The 18,788-nt window shown below is 34.1% G+C and overlaps 1 protein-coding gene across 2 annotated transcripts in view; it reads left to right on the top strand.

Moving 5' to 3' along the window:
• The window catches only part of MRPL3 (mitochondrial ribosomal protein L3), a 43,337-nt gene extending 25,058 nt beyond the window's left edge, over positions 1–18,279 (top strand). For both annotated transcript variants that reach the window (XM_079101324.1, XM_079101325.1), the window contains 3 exons: positions 9,428–9,505; positions 13,210–13,287; positions 17,811–18,279. In XM_079101324.1, coding sequence (XP_078957450.1) covers positions 9,428–9,505; positions 13,210–13,287; positions 17,811–17,963 — 309 coding nt within the window. In that variant the 3' untranslated portion in view covers positions 17,964–18,279. The remainder of the gene's footprint in view (positions 1–9,427; positions 9,506–13,209; positions 13,288–17,810) is intronic.
• Positions 18,280–18,788: the final 509 nt, after the last annotated feature.

Below are 18,788 nucleotides of genomic sequence, written 5' to 3'. Positions count from 1 at the left end.
AGGAGAAAAGCCATAAAGAATACATGGAGAAATAAGTAATAAGAGAGAAGAAACTGGGAAAATACTCTTTATATTGCTAATTCAGTCTCGTTCTCTGAGAGGTATAGCATAAAGTACCTAAGGGGATTTTGTTCTTCTTTGGAGCCCCAGAGTCATTCAAGGTCAGCCTCTAAATGTTGGTGATATATTCTGTTTCTTTTAAAGCTACCCTGAGATACTGTGTTCTCACATAGCAGATTGTATTATCAAGCTGCTTAATTTTTGTCATATTGTCTAATGAAACATGTTAAAATACGTTAACAAGAATGTAAGAAAACAGATACTGTCATACATCCCTGATGGGACTACAAAACAATGCAGCCTTTAAGAAGGAAAATGTGACAGTATTTAATAAAACCACACATGCATTTATACTTGTCAAATCAATCCTACTTACTAGGAATTTCTATTTTTGCAAAAAGAAGGGCCAGGAAGATAAACTAGGAACTAAAGATAAATTGGAAGCTACAGGGATGGATAGAAGTAGTATGGAAGGGCCTAGGAGTGGCAGGAATGACACTTCCCTGGGTAGACCTTAAGAGGGGAAATAGAAGAGGAAACATAACCAGAAGATGGACTTAAGTGTTTCAAATGAATAACAACTACACTGAAGAGGGAGGAGGAAAAAAATCCTATTAACTCAATTACTTTTGAGCATAGTAGTTTGGTATATACCTTTAGTCTAAATTTTAAAATGTACTCTGTAAAATATTAAATTCTGATTAGGTTTGTTTTTTGCTGTGGTATCAATTAGCAATTCTGAAGCAATTTTCTGTGAATTGAATGATTGAGCAGTTAAGTAAATATATTGATATAGGAACCAGGTTTCTTTCAGTATATTAAAGGTGGTCATTTAAGGCATGAAAAGGGGGTAATTAGAGTGAACCCTATAGTGTTGAATTTCAAATTCAATTTTAGATTATAGGTATCATTATATATTTATTTACTCTCTGTGTATGTAAAGAAAAAGAAATAGATGTGATTCTGTTATTTATATCTTAGCTCTTTCTGCTAGAATGATCTAAAAGCAAAGGTATTCCATTGCAATGAGTATACCTAGGGCTCAAATCTTGATTTCTAAACACTTTTCCCCACTGTCCTTGAATAACTGACTTATTTAATAATGCCTGGGACTGGAAGAACACAAGACAAACCCAAAACATCTTGTCCAAAAAAAAAAGTGCTTAACAATGATAGACACACAGAAAGGACATAGAAGCCAGCCTAAACAGGCTACTATTTGGCAAACTGGAACTGTTTGGGCTTAAAACTAAAAGAAATATAGTAAAAGAATCCATCAAATAAAATTAGAGTTTATGAGTTCATGAGTCCACACTGATAGTAACCAAATGAATGAATAGGTAAATAAATAATAGGATAAATGAGGAATGCTCTTTCTTACAGTGTCATGCCAGCTAACATAGTAGGAATAATAATATGGTTAGAGTATCAATTTTTGCCAGTCATTATAGAAATAATTGATTCAGCCAGATATATGTAGATGCTAAAACAAATGGTGAAAGCTTAATGGGACTAGGTATTTACATAGTCTCAAAACTAATAACCTTGGAAAGGATTAACCTACCTAACATTCTTAACTAGGTAATTAGTTATACATCACCATAGTTGGACAAACCATAACTCCTGATAAGTTTCCTAGAAATGAACACACCATCATGTCTTTGTTGATTCCCACCAAAATGCGTCCACCCGAATCTGATTGTCAGAAAACATCAGACAAACCCAAAGTGAGCAATATTCTACAAAATATAATTGGCTTATGGCCTTTAATAATGTTCAAGGTCATGAAAGACAAGGAAAGGCTGAGGAGCTGTTCCAGATTTGAAGAGGCAAGAGACAGGACAACTAAGTGCAATTTGTAATTCCAAAGTGAATCTTTAACTGGAAAACAATAGCTTATAAACATTATTGAGCCAGGCCCAGTGGGACATGCCTATAATCCCAGCCTCTCAGGAGGCTGAGGTAAGAGGTTTATGAGTTCAAAACCAAACATAGGCAACATAGTGAGATGAAGAACATTATTGGAACAGATAGCAAAATTAGAATAGACATGACCATAGTGTTTACTTTTCTGAGTTTTATAATTGCACTATGGTTACATAAAAGAATGTCTTTGGGGCTGGGGAGATAGCTCAGCTGGTAGAGTGCTTGTCTTGCAGGCACAAGGCCCTGAGTTTGATCTCCAGTACCGCCAAAAAAAAAAAAAAAAGAATGTCTTTGTTCTTAGGAAATACAAATAAATGAGCTTGGTGTTTGTCACCTAATTTCAAATGACAGGGAAATATATACAGAGAGAGTAGATAGTAAAGCAAAATAGGACAGTATAAACAAATGGTAAATTAGGGTTAAAAAGTATGAGAATTCTTTTCATGTTGCCACTCTGTAAATTGAAATCATAAAATTATACATGTAAAAATTAGGTAGCTCAAAGACATAAATTTAAGAGCTAAAACCATAAAACAGTTTTGAAAAGACAGGTAAATATTCATGACCCTGAAATAGGCAAAACCTTAGATACAAGACCATAAGTACAAGCAAATGAAGGAAAATATATTAGATTTCATCACCAAAATTAAAATGTGCTGCAAATCATACCATCAAGAAAATGAAAAGGCAGCTCACAGAATGGAATAAAAGAGTTGTGTACATCATGTATCTGATAATACTTGTATCCAAATATATAAGGAACTCTTATAACCAATAGTCCAGAGGTAACCCAATTAAAAGATGGGCAAAGGACTTGAATAGACATTTCGTCACAGAAGATACATAATTGGCCAATAAGATGTGAAAATATGTTCAACATCTTTAAACAATAGGAAAATGAAATCAAAACTACAGTGAGATTACAACTTTATATCCCGGGATAGCTATAATTTAAAAGACCTATAATAACAAATGTTAGCACAAGGATGTAGAGAAATTGCAACCCTCATACATTGAATTCAGGAATGCACAGGAATGTAAGAAAATAAATTACCACTTGTTAGGAAGGTTAAATATAGAGTTATTATATGACCTAGCATTTTTTTAAGAGCCTTACAGTTATACATAGTAGTTGGGTTCATTTTGACAAAATCATACTTACATGGAATCCGATTTACTCCATTTTACTCCTGATTCCCCACCTCTTTTCCCACCCTCCTTCCTCCCCCTGGTCTCCTTCCTCTACTAATCTTCCTTTAACTCATTTGCTTGCTTGTTTGTTGATTCCGGCAGTTGAATTCAGGGGTATATTTAATCACTGATCCACATCCCCTGTCCTTTTTATTTTTTATTTTGAGACAGAATCTCACTAAATTGCTTAGGGCACCGCTGAGTTGCTGAGGCTGGCCTTGAACTTGCAGTCCTGCTTCAGCCTCCCGAGTCATCGGTCTATAAGGAGTGCACCACCATGCCCAACTCATTTATTTATTTTCGATTGATCCTTTCTATATATAAAGACGGAATTCATTGCGTTATATTTATTTACGCACATAACGTAATTTTGTTAAATTCATTCCCCATTTCCTCCCCTTTCCCATCCCTCCTCCCTCCCTCTCAGTCTCCTTCTACTCCACTGAAAATTCCTTTATGATATCCACTCCCCTCTCCTTTTTTTCCCATATTTTACTCTAGCTTCCAGTTAAAAGAGAAAACGTTTGAGCCTTGATTTTCTGAGTCTGGCCTATTTTACTTAGCATGATGTTCTTATTCCATCCATGGCAAGCCACAATATTGTTCTTCTCTATGGCTGAGTAAAACTCCATTATGTATATATACCACATTTTCTTAATCCATTCACCTATTGATGGGCATCTGGGCTGATTCCACAATTTGGCTATTGTGAATTGTGCTGCTATAAACATTGAACATTGAAATAGCTATATCTTACTGTATTCTGATTTTAGTTCTTTTCAATTAATACCAAGGAGTGGGATAGCTGAATCCATTCCTTGTTTTTTGAGAAATCTCTATATTGTTTTTCAGAGTAGTTGTACTAATTTGCAGTCCCACCAGCAATATATAAGTCTACCTTTCCCCCACATTCTCACCAGCATTTATTATTATTTGTATTCCATTCTGACTAGAGTGAGATGAAATCTTAAAGTAGTGTTGATTTGCATTTATTTGATTGCTAGAGATGTCAAACATTTTTTTGTACGTGTTTGGCCATTTGTGTTTCTTTTTTAAAGAAATGTCTGTTTAGGGTTTTTTTGTGGGGCTTTTTGTTTTGTTTTTTGTTTGTTTGGGGGTTTTGCCCTTATATTGATTGGGTTATTTGGTTTTTTGGTGTTAGGTGTTTTGAGTTCTTTATATGTTCCAAATGTTAATCCCCTGTCAGAGAAGTAGTTGGCCAAGATTTTCTCCCATTCTGTGAACACTCTTCATGCTCTTGGTTTTTTTGTTGTTTTGTTTTGTTTTGTTTTTGCCGTACAGAGGCTTTTTTTAATTCGACGGCATTATACTTATTTATTCTTGGTTTTATTCTTGAGCTTTAGGAGTTTTAAGGAAGTCAGTACCTATCTGATTGTTGATCCTGTGTTTTCTTACAGCAGTTGCCAAGTTTCTGGTCTAATGGCTAAGTCTGTGATCCACTTTGATTTCACTTTTGTACAGGATTACATATAGGGATTTTTTTTTTTTTTTTTTTTTTTTTAGGGATCTTATTTCATTCTTCTACGTATGAATATTCAGTTTTCCCAGCACCATTTGTTAAAATGGTTGCCTTTTCTCCAACATATATTTTTGGAACCTTTGTCAAGTATCAGATGACTATAAGTATGTGGGTTTGTCTCTGTGTCTTCTATTGTGTTGCATTGATCTTCATGTGAGTTTTGGTACCAATACCATGCTGCTTTTGTTATTATAGCTCTTTAGTATAATTTAAGATCAGGCGTTGTGATGCCTCCTGCATTGCTCTTCTTGGTCTGGATTGCTTTGGCCATTTTGAGTTTCTCATTTTTCCAAATGAATTTTAGGACCATTTGGGGTTTTTTGTTTGCTTTTTTGTTTGTTTTTGTTTTCTAGTTCTGTGAAGAATGTCATTGGTATTTTGATGGGGATCCCCTTGAATCTGTAAGTTGCTATTGGTAGTATGGTCATTTTGACAATAATTCTGCCCATGTAAGAAGGTGGAGGTCTTTCCATCTTTTGAGATCTTCTTCACTGTTCTGTAATTTTCATTGTAGAAATCTTTCACCTCCATGGTTAGATTAATTCTGAAACTTTCTTCTTCTTCTTCTTCTTTTAGAATATTGTAAATGGAATAGTTTTCCTGATTTCTTTCTCAGCAGAATCATTGTTAGAGAATAGGAAAACTATTGATTTATGAATGTTGATCCTTCTACTTTGCTTAATTCATTTCTCATCTCTAGAAGTCTTTCGGTAGTTTTTCTGAGTCATTAGATATAGGATCATGTCATCAGCAGAGATAGTTTGACTTCTTCTCTTCCTATTTGTATCCATTTTATTTTCTTGCCTGATTGCTCTGTCTAGAGTATCAAGAACTATATGAAACAAGAGTAGTGAGTGAAAATCCTTGTCTTGTTCCTGATTTTAGAGGAAACACTTTCAGTTTTTCTCCATTCACTGTTATATTGGCTTTGAGTTTGTCATATGATGCCTTTATAATGTTGGAGTTAGTTCCTTCTGTCCTTGGTCTTCATGGTTTTAACATAAATAAGTGCTGAATTTTATCATCTATGGAAATGATCATATGATTCGTGTCCTTAATTTCTTTATGTAGAGAATTCTATTTTTTTAATTCGCGTATATTGAAACAACCTTGCATCCCTGGGATGAAACCCACTAGATCATGGTATATTATCTAATCAATGTTTTTGAATGTGGTTTGCCACTATTTTATTAAGGCTTTTTTACATGTGTGTGCATCAGGAATATTGGTCTGTAGTTTTCTTTCCTTGAATTGCCTTTGTCTGTTTTTGGTATCAGGGTTATACTGGCTTAGTAAATGTATTTGGGAGTGTTCCTTCTCTTTCAATTTCATAAATAATTTGAGAAAAAGTTATGCTAGTTCTTCTTTAAAGCTGTGGTAGAACTCATCTGAGAATCTAGCTGATCCTGAGCTTTTCATTTTCAGAAGGCTTTTAATTGCTGCTTCAATTTCATTACTTGGTATTTGTCTCTTTAGGTTTTCTGTATCTTCCAGGTTCAATTTGAACAAATCATATGTGTCTAGAAATTTGTCAGTTGTCTACTAGACTTTTCAGTTTATTGGAGTATAAATTTTCTAAATAATTTCTAATGATCCTCTATTTCAGAAGTATCTGTGATGATACCTCCTTTTTTACTTCTAATTTTGTTTATTTGGATCTTTGCTCTTGGTTAAGGATTTATCAATTTTATCTTTTCAGAGAACCAACTCTGATGCACTGGTCCTCTATATTTTTTATTCTCAATTTCATTAATTTTGGCTCTGATATTTATTATTTTCCATCTTCTACTAGTTTAAAAATTAGTTTGTTCCTTTTCTAAGGCCTTGAGGTGAAATATAAGCTTATTTATTTGGGATCCGCTTTTTTTGTTTGTTTGTTTGTTTTTTTCTTACCCAATGTAGGCACATAGTGCTATAAATTTTCCTCTTAGAACTGCTTTCACACTGTCCCAGAGATTTTGATATGTTATATCTCTATTCTCCTTGTTTCAAGGAATTCTTGATTTCTTCTTTCATTTCTTCAAAGATCCATTCTTCATTTAAAAGAGTATTGTTCAATCTCTATTTTTATGTGGTTTCTTGTACTTTTCTTGCTGTCAATTTCTAGTTTCATTCCATTTATTAACTGACAGAGTGCATGCAATTATATTGATTTTTTTTTTTTTTTTTTTTTTGTATCTTCTAAGACTTTCACTGTGTCTTAAAATATGGTCTGTTTTGGAAAAATTCCATGAGCTACTGAGAAGAAAGTAAATTCTTTCTTTGTTTTACGGTGAAATGTTCTGTAGATGTCTGTTAGTTCCATTTGATTTATAGTGTTGTTTAGTTTGGAAATATCTTTATTGATTTTGTTTGGATGACCTCTCCATTGATGATAAGGATGTGCTGAAATCACCCTATATTATTGTATCGGGATCTATCTAGAATTTAATGTCAAGAAGTACATTTTATATATATATAATTAGGTACACTGATATTTTGGGCATATATATTTGCTATCATTATATCTTCTTGTTGGATTGTTCCTTTTACCTATATGTAACTTTCCTCTTTGTCTCTTCTGATTAATTTTTTTGGGGGGTGATACTGAGGATTAAACCCAGGGACATTTAACCACTAAGCCACATCCCTAATCCTTTTTATTTTTTGAAACAGGATCTTGCTAAGTTGTTTAGGGCCTTGCTAAGTTGCTGAGGCTACCTCAAACTTAAGATCCTCCTGCCTTAGCCTTCCGAGTCACTGGGATTATAGACATAATCAGCATTTCTGATTTTTTTATTGTAATTTGTCCAATATAAGAATAGTTATCCCTGCTTGTTTTCATACTCCACTGCATGGATTTTTTTTTTTTTTTTTTTTTTTTTTTGGCATCCTTTTACTTTTAGCCTGTGGGCTTCTTTGCCTATAATTTGAGTCTCTTGCAAAGAGCATATAATTAGATCTTGCTTTTTAATCCATTCTGCTAATCTATGTCTTTTAATGGGGGAATTGAGACATTTACATTCAGTGTTACGGATACACGTTTATTGTTTCTTGCCATTTTGGTTTGTTTGCTGTACTTAATTCTGTTTTGATTTCATTTTGATGGTTGCTCTTCTAGTGATCTTCATCTCTTTGGGAACTTTGGGCTTCATTTTTGGGTTCCTCTGTGTGTAGCATATCTTTGAACATTCATTGGAGTGCTGGCTTCATGATGACCTAGCACTTTTACTCCTAAAGTTTATATCAAGAGAAATGAAAACATACACACTGAATTTATATGTGAATATTCATAGTATCAGTATTCATAATTCTCCAAAAGTAGAAACAGTCCAAATATTCATCACTTGATGAATGTATAATTTAAATTGGTTTATCTATACAATAGAATATTATTTAGCAATGGAATGGAATGAAGCATTGATGCATACTGTATCATGAATGAACCTTGAAAACATGCCAAGTTGAAGAAGTCAGACTGCATTATTTTATGATTCCACTTATATAAACTATCCAACCTTAGCAAATCTATGAAGACAAAATTAGGTCAGTGATTGCACAAGGCTGTGGCCACTAATAGGTATGAAATTTTTGTTTTGGGTTAATGAAAATGTTCTAAAATTGATTGGAGTAATATACAACTCTGAATATGCTAAAAACATCAAATTGTACAGTTTTAAAGGGTGAAATGTGCAGTATGTGAATTATACCTCAATAAAGCTCTTTAAAAAATTAGGCATATAGAGGAACCTACTCTTATGACTAAAGTGAGTTATTTATCAGGAATACTGTACTATTTATGTACTTTTTCTTAAGGATTAGCCAATAAATGACTTTATAATCCTAAGAATGAGGTTATACTTTCAGTGAGAGTATAAATTTTACTAGGGAGGCTGAATTAGTCCTTTTTTAGTAACGTTAAGTACAGTGCTCATCAAAGCATATATATGTAGAATAAACAAGTAATATTTGGTCTGTTATACTCAGAATTGTCTTTTGAGCTATGTTGGTTACATAGTAACCAACTCTAATACTATGATGAGTCACTTCCATTGGGAGTTTTACCTGTTCCTGTGAGAGTAGCTGATGGAAGTATATTTATAGTCTAAGAATTCATGTCATGAGAAGCTTTCCATTTTAGCTGTAATTCAAATTTGTTTCCTTAGATGTATAATTATTATCCATTATCAGAGTCTGTGTGAAGTTGTTTGATTTATATGAATCAGAGACAACCAAGACAAGCTATTCCAGTAACTAATTCTGTCCTTGAAGCATTTTGGTAAGGAAAGCGACATCAAAAGCAAGGAGGGGTAGGACCGTTCCAGCAGCAGTGGTGCGGATGAAATCCATTAAGTCAGTCACAGAAGATTACCTGAAAAAGGACAGGCAGACTTTTTCTTTTTCTTTGAGTAGTGATTTGATGTGTGTTTATGTCCTTTATTTTTTTTTTTTCATCATTTATTTATTTATTTATCTCTACTTAATCAGTATTAGGTTACTATTCTAATGATTGAATTCATCTCCTAATTCTGTTCCTTAGTACATACTTGTCAGTATAATCAAATTTGGAATGGAAATCCTCTAATAGTAAGTACATTTCAGTCTCTATCAGTTCCTTACTAGGCCTATCAGAATAGGAGAAAAAATAAAATGTAATAATTCCTGGTCTTTGTTTACATTATGATTTGATCAATACTGTTTGAAATCAAAAACTTTGTTTCTCTCATTTAGGATATTGCCAGAGTCTGGCCTGGAACTAAAATGCCTGGACAAATGGGAAACGTAGATAGGACATCATATGGACTGAAAGTAAGTTTGTAAAATGACTCCCTTTAAGAACAGATTAAGTAAACGCAGAGGCATCAGAGTACGTATTTAATGTGTATTTGCATACTGCATACTACAGTAGGTTTTATTAAGAGGTGGAGGATGTATGATTGAGTTGTGTGGGCGTGGGTTGTCATGGTAGTACTACTGGTAGTATTTATTCATTTAACATCCAAGCCATAGACTATACAGTCATTAAACAGAAAAAAATCAATGACCTGCTATTTGACCTGGAAGATTTCCATAAGATATTGCATGAAAAAAGAGTAAGAATCAGAAAATTAGGTTTAATACTCTCTTTTTATAAAGAAATGAGCAAAAACTTCCTACACTTTGCTATGTTATTATTTATGTTATTATTAACATTTTGCTATGTTATTATTATATAATCACCAAAAAGGGTGAGGTTATATACCAGGTTGTCTCAGATTATATGTCAGAAGTGTGGGTAGATGGATGGTTTTGAGTAAGGAGACAATCAAAATAGAGGGGAAAAAATAGTACCGAAAAAGGATTGCGAAGAAATACATTTATATGTGTGTATGTGTCTTTGTGTATTTTAAAGAGGGGAAGTTATGTTCTCTGCGAACTTGATAAGTGTATGTAATATCTAAATGATTATGAGTTGTACTATAGTGGGTGCTATATAGTTTAATTTTTATTAAAACAAACAATTACTGTTTATATATGTATGCACATATATTTCAAAACATGGAAAGTACAAAGAAAATAAGCACCCACAGAAACAACACCCAAAGGTAATCACTAACCAGTACACGTTCTTCCAGTCTCTGTTCTACATACTTCTTATGTATGAATTTGTTCTCAAATTTTATATAACTAAACTGTATAGGGTTCTCCTGAGAGAGATGGATGGATGAATGGTTAGATAGACTGATAGATAAGTGATGGGATACATTCATAAAAGGATATTCGAGGGGAATTGACTCTCATGATTATTGAGTCTGAAAAGTCCTACAACAGGCCAGCTGCAAGGTCGAGCTGTTGGGATCCTGTAGCCTGGCTTAGTTCAGAACCAGGCAAAGCCTCAGAACCAGGGAACCCAGTGGTGGAACCTCAATCTGAGACAGAAAGCCTGAGAATTAGGCAGGGAGACGTGAAGGAGTGGCAGTGGTGCTGATACAAGCTCTGGGTTCTGACGTACAGGCAGTGTCCCAGCTGTAGGAGAGAGGAAATATTTTTCTCTGCCTTTTTTTGGTCTGGAGAGGGATGGGGTGGGTATGCAGCCATTTGGATGGTGCTCACCTATGTTGGGCAGGAGGATCTTCCATACTTGGTCCACCCACTTACACACAAATCTTTGGAAACATCTTCACAAATAAACCCAAAAGTAATGGTTTACCAGTTCTCTTAGTACTCCACATTGACACCTAAAATTAACCATCAGATAAATCTAAGACGTTTATTCTCTTCTTTTACTTTTATACTTACCAAAGCCCATCGGTTTGTCACTGTGTATGCACGTGTGTGTGAGTGATTTTAGTTTCTATAGTATTTAACACTGAGCCATTGTTATGTATCAGGTGTGGGTAAAATTTGATTTCCTCTCAGTATCATTTCTTGATCAGTCATTCTTTTCTATTCATGTAATTTTTTTCTCCACCTGAAGATCTTTTGTTTATTGGGTTTTTTTAGTTATACAGGACAAAACAATGTACTATGACTTAATTATAAAAGCATCGTTCTGATTCAGTCCCCAATATTTCCTCTTTCCCTTCTTCCTCTCACCCCCTGTTCCCTTCCCTCCAAGGTCTCTCTGCTATTTAATTATAGTTTTTTTTTTTTTTTTCTTTTAATGAGTGTATGTGGATGTACATGATGGTGAGATTCACTGGGGTATATTCATTTATGTCCACAGCAAAGTTAGGTCAGATTAATTCCACTCTTTCCCAATCCCATCCCTTCTCCCTTTCACTCATTCCCCTTCATCTACTCTGCTGATTTTCTATTTTTTTTAATCTCTCCCTCTTATTTTGGATTAGCTTTTAAATATTGAAGAAAACCTTCAATTTTTGACTTTTGGGGACTGGCTTATTTCACTTGCTACGAGTCTCCAAATCCATCCATGTACCCACAAATGCCATAAAGTCATTGTGAAGATCTTTTTAAAGGCTGTTGCTCATCCCACTTATTTTAGAAATTAGATCTAGTGAGTTGTGAACTCCTAGTTTCTGGTTGCAGCAGGCTAGTATTAACTAAAAACAAAATTGAATTTTCACTTTGCTGTTCTTAATGGTTCCAACAGAGTGCATTGAGATATTCAAGTAGTCTTGATCATTCAGTCAAATGTCTTTTTTTGTTGTTGTTTTGCTTTGTTTTGTTTTGTTTTTTGGTACTCAAGATTTAACCCAGGGACTCATTACCACTGCACTACATCCCCAGCCCTTTTTGTTTTTTTTTATTTTGAGACAGGGTTTTATTAAGTTCCTTAAGATCTCAGTAAGTCGCTGAGACTGGCTTTGAACTTGTGAGCCTCCTGCTTCATCCTTGTGAATGGCTGGGATTACAGGTGTGCACCACTACATCTGACCAAATTTCTATTTTAAATGAGAGTTTTCTATTTCTTCTATAAGACATATCTGTTATGATCTTATATTATAAATCATCAGATAGCATTTGAAGTTTTTCAGTTCTTACTCAACATTTGATGTGCTAATATTATTACACTTTCATAGGCTACTTTCTCAGCTTTTATAACATAATGCTTATTTTAATATAAGCATATTCTCAAATTTTTAACTTTTTTTTTTTTCAAAACTTGAATGATATTTTATTACCACACTTATGCAGGGTTAACTCTTTAACCCAGCTAACAGCAAAAACCAAATCTCCATGGAAATCCAGACCTATAGATTGTCCTTTAAAAAAATATGTATCTGGGCTGGGGCTATAGCTCAGTTGGTAGAGTGCCTGCCTCGCAAGCACAAGGCCCTGGGTTCAATCCCCAGCATCGCAAAAAAAAAAAAAAAAGTATCTGCATATCTTACAAAAATATGAAATTCTCCAGTGATGCAAGAAAAAAAAAAAAATCCAAGGAGTTCCAGTCCATAAAAATAGCATCTGGCAATCTGTCCCTCCTTAGAACAACTCAATAGATAGCCCCCAACCCCTCATGAAAAATACAAACAAACAAACAAAAAAACCCGTCTTCTCTGTTCAGGAACCCACTGCTGCTTTCTTCAGTCTGTGAGGCTCACACTGAAGGTGTAACTCCTTAGGGATCCTTGCCTTTACTACAGTCAGGAAATTCTGATCCTTAGCTTCTGGGACAGATTACTAGAAACTTGGCAAAAGGTCCTCCAGATTCTTCCAGGAAATGGCCTGAAGGCTCCTCCAAATATCAAGGGGCCTTCTCTAAACCAAACCACCCAATACCTTGTAACCTAGAAAGTCTATCAGCTAAAAAATGCTAGTAGCAAGCACGTCTCTCCCCGCTTGAACCACAGAGGTGAGGTTGGAGGGAACCCAGTATATGACCTCACAAATGTCTTGCAAGAAGTGTGCTTATTTAGGGTGAGCCACCTGTGCCTTCCTTGAGCCTTCATCTTATTGTGTGCCTGGAGAGTTCAAATGCAGAAATGGTCAAAATGTCTCTCTCTTGTCCCTGGCAAGGCAGCCTGGTTAAATTTTTAACTCTTAAAGGTTGATTTCATTTTATATTTTAGGTGTGGAGAATAAACACAAAACATAATATAATCTATGTAAATGGCTCTGTACCTGGACATACAAATTGTTTAGTAAAGGTATGTATAACTATATGTATTTTTTCTTGTTCATAGATATGCCATAAATTCTCCTTTGGCCCAAGTAGAGGGGTGTTTTTTTGTTTGTTTGTTTGTTTTGTTTTGTTTTCCAAATTTCCTCTGCTTCTTAATAGTACCCGAGGAGAGGGAGGGAAAAAAATGTACTACAAAGTAATCTTAAGTCCTGTGCCTGTAAAAACAAGAACTGTGAAGGAGGTAGAGCCAGTAGACAGAAGGATCTTTTGAACTATAAAGAAGATATTGGGATTAAACAGTTGCCAAAATAGCAATGTATTTCTGACTTTTCCCCCACCTCACCCCCCCAAAAAAAAAGGGTTTGGTTTGGTTTGGTTTTTGTTGTTGTTATTGTTGTTTTTTTTTACTTTGACAGAAAAACTGGAAATGTGTGAGGTGAGAATTTCAGAGTCCATTCAGAAAGGTGGCTCAAGTGAACATTTTCAAAAATGACATTTTATTGTTAGTGCTAGCACTGCTGATTACACCATTAAGTGTTTTCCTAAAATATTTTAGTATTTTTATTTTAGAAAAATTCAAAAAGGAAAGAAAGAAAACAAACATGTTGTGCAGATGGATTTGAAGGAAAAAATTCTTAAACTCTCAGGGACTTATTCCCATCAAATAAAATGCAAAATAATTATTCCATCTGGGATTTAGGCCAATGTAATACAAATTCTATCACTTCTGAGTTTTGAGTCTTCCGGTCTGAAAATATATTTGTAGTAGAAGTGATGTCAGCTAATCCCAGAAGTACAATTCTTCATTGATTTTCTAACAGTAGCCACAAAAAGAAAAATGAAACCTCAGGGTTAATTTGTTGAGGTTTTTTGTTGTTGTTGTTGTTTTTTTTTTTTTTTTTTTTTTTTTTTTGGTGATACTGGTGATTGAACATCTATATGACCAGTCCTTTTTATTTTATTTATTTATTTATTTTTTTTTTTTTCTTTAATTTTGAGACAGGGTCTCACTAAGTTGTCCAGGCTGGATTCAAACTTGGAATGCTCTTACTTCTGTCAACCTAGTATCTGGAATTATAGGCATGTGCCACAGTGCCCAGATAAACCTCAGTTTTCATAAATTGGGCGTTTCATTATGTATTCTGTCATTACTAAAGTAGGTTCCATTAATAGCATAAAATATATATTTTTAAGTCTTACAATAATTAAAAAGTTTTGCCTTTTAAAACTCCTTTTCTGAAATACTTCTCTTCTTACTTGGATTATTCTCATTTATTTTAAAGAAAGAAATGTATTTGATGAATTTCTACAAGTTTTTTTTCCCGCCTAAGTTTTCATATTTCGCAGTAAGCTTCCAGGCCCTAGCAATCCAGTCATACATAACATTCTAGACTTCATAAATTCAGTGTATCCCTAGCTCACATTGCCACGTCCTATGCAGCCAAACTTGTGGTTCTGGCGAGGAGCGATGAAGAGTTAGAAAACAAAGACTCACACACTCAAATTTTGAAGATTAAAGCTGGGATCAGGTAGTGTGCTGCTCTTTAAAGAGAGAAGCAGATCTAAAGAGGTAGGCCAGCAATCTTTATTTATATTTGTCTCCTTATCAGGTTAAAGACTATGCATGCATTATTCTTTGTACTCAGAAAGTTACAGAAACTTAAAAACATTTATCAAGAAGGTCCATTATTTAAAGTTACTTAAGTGGGTAGGCTTAAGAGTAGCAGAGCTGGTGAAACATTGTGGTTGTCTAGTATGAGAATTCCTCTGTTCCCAGGAGCTCTGTGCCTGAAATCAAGGTCAAAGCTGATAGGATTCTTGCATAGAGCCTCCTCATGCAGAGTATTAACAAAACAGCTAGGCATCCTATGTCTTTGCATAGAAACGTTCCCAGGTACCAGGCATACCACGCATACCACAGCCATGAGGTCATCAGAGACCCCCAGTCTCAGTCACTGCTCTCCCATTCTGTCACCACTCTCTACACCACATTCCAGATTCGTTACTGGATATGAATACCACAGCTTATTTAATACAGGAGGAAAAAAAAAGATTTCTTTCCACAATAGAATCATACTGAATAGCAGATTAATCTTTAAATGTTGTCAGAGCTTCCTTTTTTGCCCATTGACTACACACCAGGTTCTCCACTGGTTTTCTAGCTGACCCTTAGCCCTGCTGGGACTTCTTAGGCTGCATAACCCCTTTGGCACCAGCAGAAAGAATAAGTCAATTTTCTTGAAAAAGTGTAGAGTATACAATGCTATTGTGATCTGGTTGTTATAAATGGTTTATAACCAGCAATACTTATTATTCATACTTACTATCCATGTTAATAAATGATTGCTTCAAAGAACTCTATCCTCTCTATTAACCGATGATGGTTTGTTCTTATGGAAGATATTCAGTAGGCACACTGAAGACTAGAAAGAAGAGTCTAAATGTATTTTGAGAAATTAGAACATCAGAGAAATGTCTAGTCTATAGTAACACACTATTGAGTATATTACCAACAACCCTCTTTCAATTAAACAAAATAAAAAATAAGAAAAATAAACTTTGAATATATGGTGCCTAAATAACTGTCTTTTGTAACCTTAAACAAATGTCTGTCCCAAAGTTTAAGATGTGGGTTTAGGGGAGTGTCTGGTGGGTTTGCTTTTTAAATATCAACTGCTTCGTGAATCTTTTCACTCCATTGTTTCCATTCTTCCAGTGAGAGCAGGTGAATGAGCCTCCCTTGCAAATGGGGATTGAGCCATTGGCTGGAGGCAGACACATTGAGAACCTAAAGTTAATAAAGATAGTCTTAGGAATGACCACCCTATTTAATTAGCATGAGTGCTTTCTATTTGCTGTTTGGATTCACTAAATGTATTAAGAGAACCTAAAGAAGTATTGTTTACAGCATAATGTGGTATATGTTATTAAATACTACTTATTTATGTTTGATCTTATGTCCTAATACAGAATTTGGGTTTATTTTCATATACGCATGGTTTTAAAGGATGTGAACTAGGTTGCCAGAAGACAGAAATATAAAATGAATGGGGTAGATAGTTGAAGGACTCTTGGTGAAGGCAGGGAGATAATAAAGCCAAGGTAAAATTATAGAAAAACACATACCATACAGTCTTACACACTTGTTAAAGATTGACTGCAGACTTGGCTTTTAACTTTAGAATCACCAAGACAAAAATATGTAGATGAGACATTATGTTTCAGATCAATGAGTGATAGTACTATAGCGTTTACACTTAAAATATATTATCAGTGCTTTTGTTGTCCCAAATATTCCCCGGTTACGATAGAAAATTAACTGTTTGGATCATTTATGATAATTTTTATGTATCAAATAAGCACAGAAAGTTTAAGTATCACTGGATTTTTTTCCTACTTAAGGCCCAACCCAAAATTAGTGAATTGGAAAATAATAAACAAGTTTATTTTCTTCTGGGCAACTTTACTGATCATTTCTTGGAAAAATTTTAGTAAGAGATTAAAATACACCAATTTTTCTATACTTCGTTGTTCTGAGCAGTTGTGTAGTTACTTCAACTAAATTATTCATTTCTTATTGCCAAAATGAATGTGCTTTATTTTATTTTGTGTATATAATTACATTTTTTAAAAATTTCTTTCTCAGTAAAGGCTATGGAATGAGTCAGAAGCTTTGAAGAACCCAATAATTTTTCTAAAAATAAAACCAAACATTTGAGATCATATCAATATCAATGCTAAATTCCCTGGGCTATGAAATCACAAACATAATTAGGATTTTTTAAGAACATACAGAGTTAACAGCTATTATAAAGACTTATTGGTTTATTATTGTTTTTACTAAATATTATTCTCTTTAACTTCTCAATAAGAATGCTGTTTACTAAATGTAAGCTAATTTCCTAAATAGAAGGTAATGTTTTTAATTGTTCTTAGAGTTAAGATTAACATAAATGCTAGTAAAATTTGTTTTTAAATCTCAGCTCAAAAAATTTATAAAATGTAGAAAATAAAGTTAGAAAAATAGATAAGAAAATACTAAAATGGATAATTGTTAGGTACCATGTTTATAGTTTGTATCATCTCTTTATATTTGAAAAGTGAACCTGGATTTAATTTGTATTTGAGTAGTAATTTTAAAATATGATTTGACAGTTGGACAGTTAATTTATGTTATGATAAAATAAAAATTGATAATAGGTGATTTTATTCTGATGAGGTAGCTGATTAACTGGAGTGAGATTGTTTTCTAAAGTCACTGAACTAACCAAATTTATTGGAATTAAAAAGAATGCATTAACTGAGTTCTTTTTACTCTGCATATGTAATACTTGTCATTTGATAGAAAAAATGTAGGAACCAATAATCTTTGGTTATAAATAATAGATAAAATAGGCTACTTCCTCTCACCTCCCCATAGTACTGAGGACCAAAGGCAGGTCTTTGCTGATGCTAGGCAACACTCTACCCCTGAGCTACATCCCCATTAGACTACCTTTAAGTAGCTTAATTGGTAGCACTTACTAAGATTTTTGCCTTCTCCCCCAGGTCAGAGATTCTCATCTGCCTGCCTATAAGGATTTCAGTAAAAATCTACCATTCCCTACGTATTTTCCTGATGGAGATGAAGAAGAACTACCAGAAGATTTGTATGATGAAGATGTGTGTCAGCCCAGTGCACCTTCTATTACGTTTTCCTAACCCATTGGACTTGGCAGAACCTTTCATAGTCTGTGAACCTTAATGAGCCAGAACAATAATGTTATATATTTCTTTCATAGTCTCAACAATACTGTACCTGTCAAAGGGCATACTTGTATCACCTACCCCAACTGAGTTTTGTTAGAAAAATTCCCGCACATTAAATAAACCAGTTAAGTAGCTTGCATTTGCCAAATTGACAGTTTGTATATTAGCAAAATATTTTTAATTTGCGGACTTCCTTTTTTTTTACATATTTCCTGAGCTGTCTTAAGGTGTTTATAAATTTAACTTTCATTAAAGGTTTGTCATTGTTTGTGAAGGGATGATTATGAAACAGAAAAACATATGGGGACTATGGTGTGACCTATTTGGATTAAAAAAAATTTTTTTCCTAAAACTCATTTTTGTTTTTCTTATACATTTTAGAGCCTTAAAGGGAGAAAATGAGATTTTTATTTACATTAAAGAAACAATTCTGTTATAAATCACGACTATGGATAGGGAATACATAGTACCAGCACTGGCCTGCTTACCTCTTTTGAGCACGGGCAATGCTGGATACCTTCTCTTGAGCAATTTGGAATGTAGAGACAATTCATTTCTCAGTGGTAGAGCCCTCTCAGGTCAAGTTCTGATTTGCACTTGAACCTAATTTATGACCTCAGATTTTGTCTTGAAGTGGGGAACCTTTTTGTAACTGAACTTCATTCAATTAGACATTTGTTCCAACATACTTAGTGTTAACTGCAAATAATAAAATAGGGAAAATGCTGAACCTTATATAATTTCGTAGGCTTCGGGCAAACCAAGAGATCAGACGCC

This window comes from Sciurus vulgaris, assembly GCF_902686455.1.
Source record: "Sciurus vulgaris genome assembly, chromosome: 10".
Taxonomy (NCBI): Eukaryota; Metazoa; Chordata; class Mammalia; order Rodentia; family Sciuridae; genus Sciurus; species Sciurus vulgaris.
The sequence above is the reverse complement of the archived record's forward strand: the minus strand, read 5'-3'. Positions and strand labels throughout refer to the sequence as shown.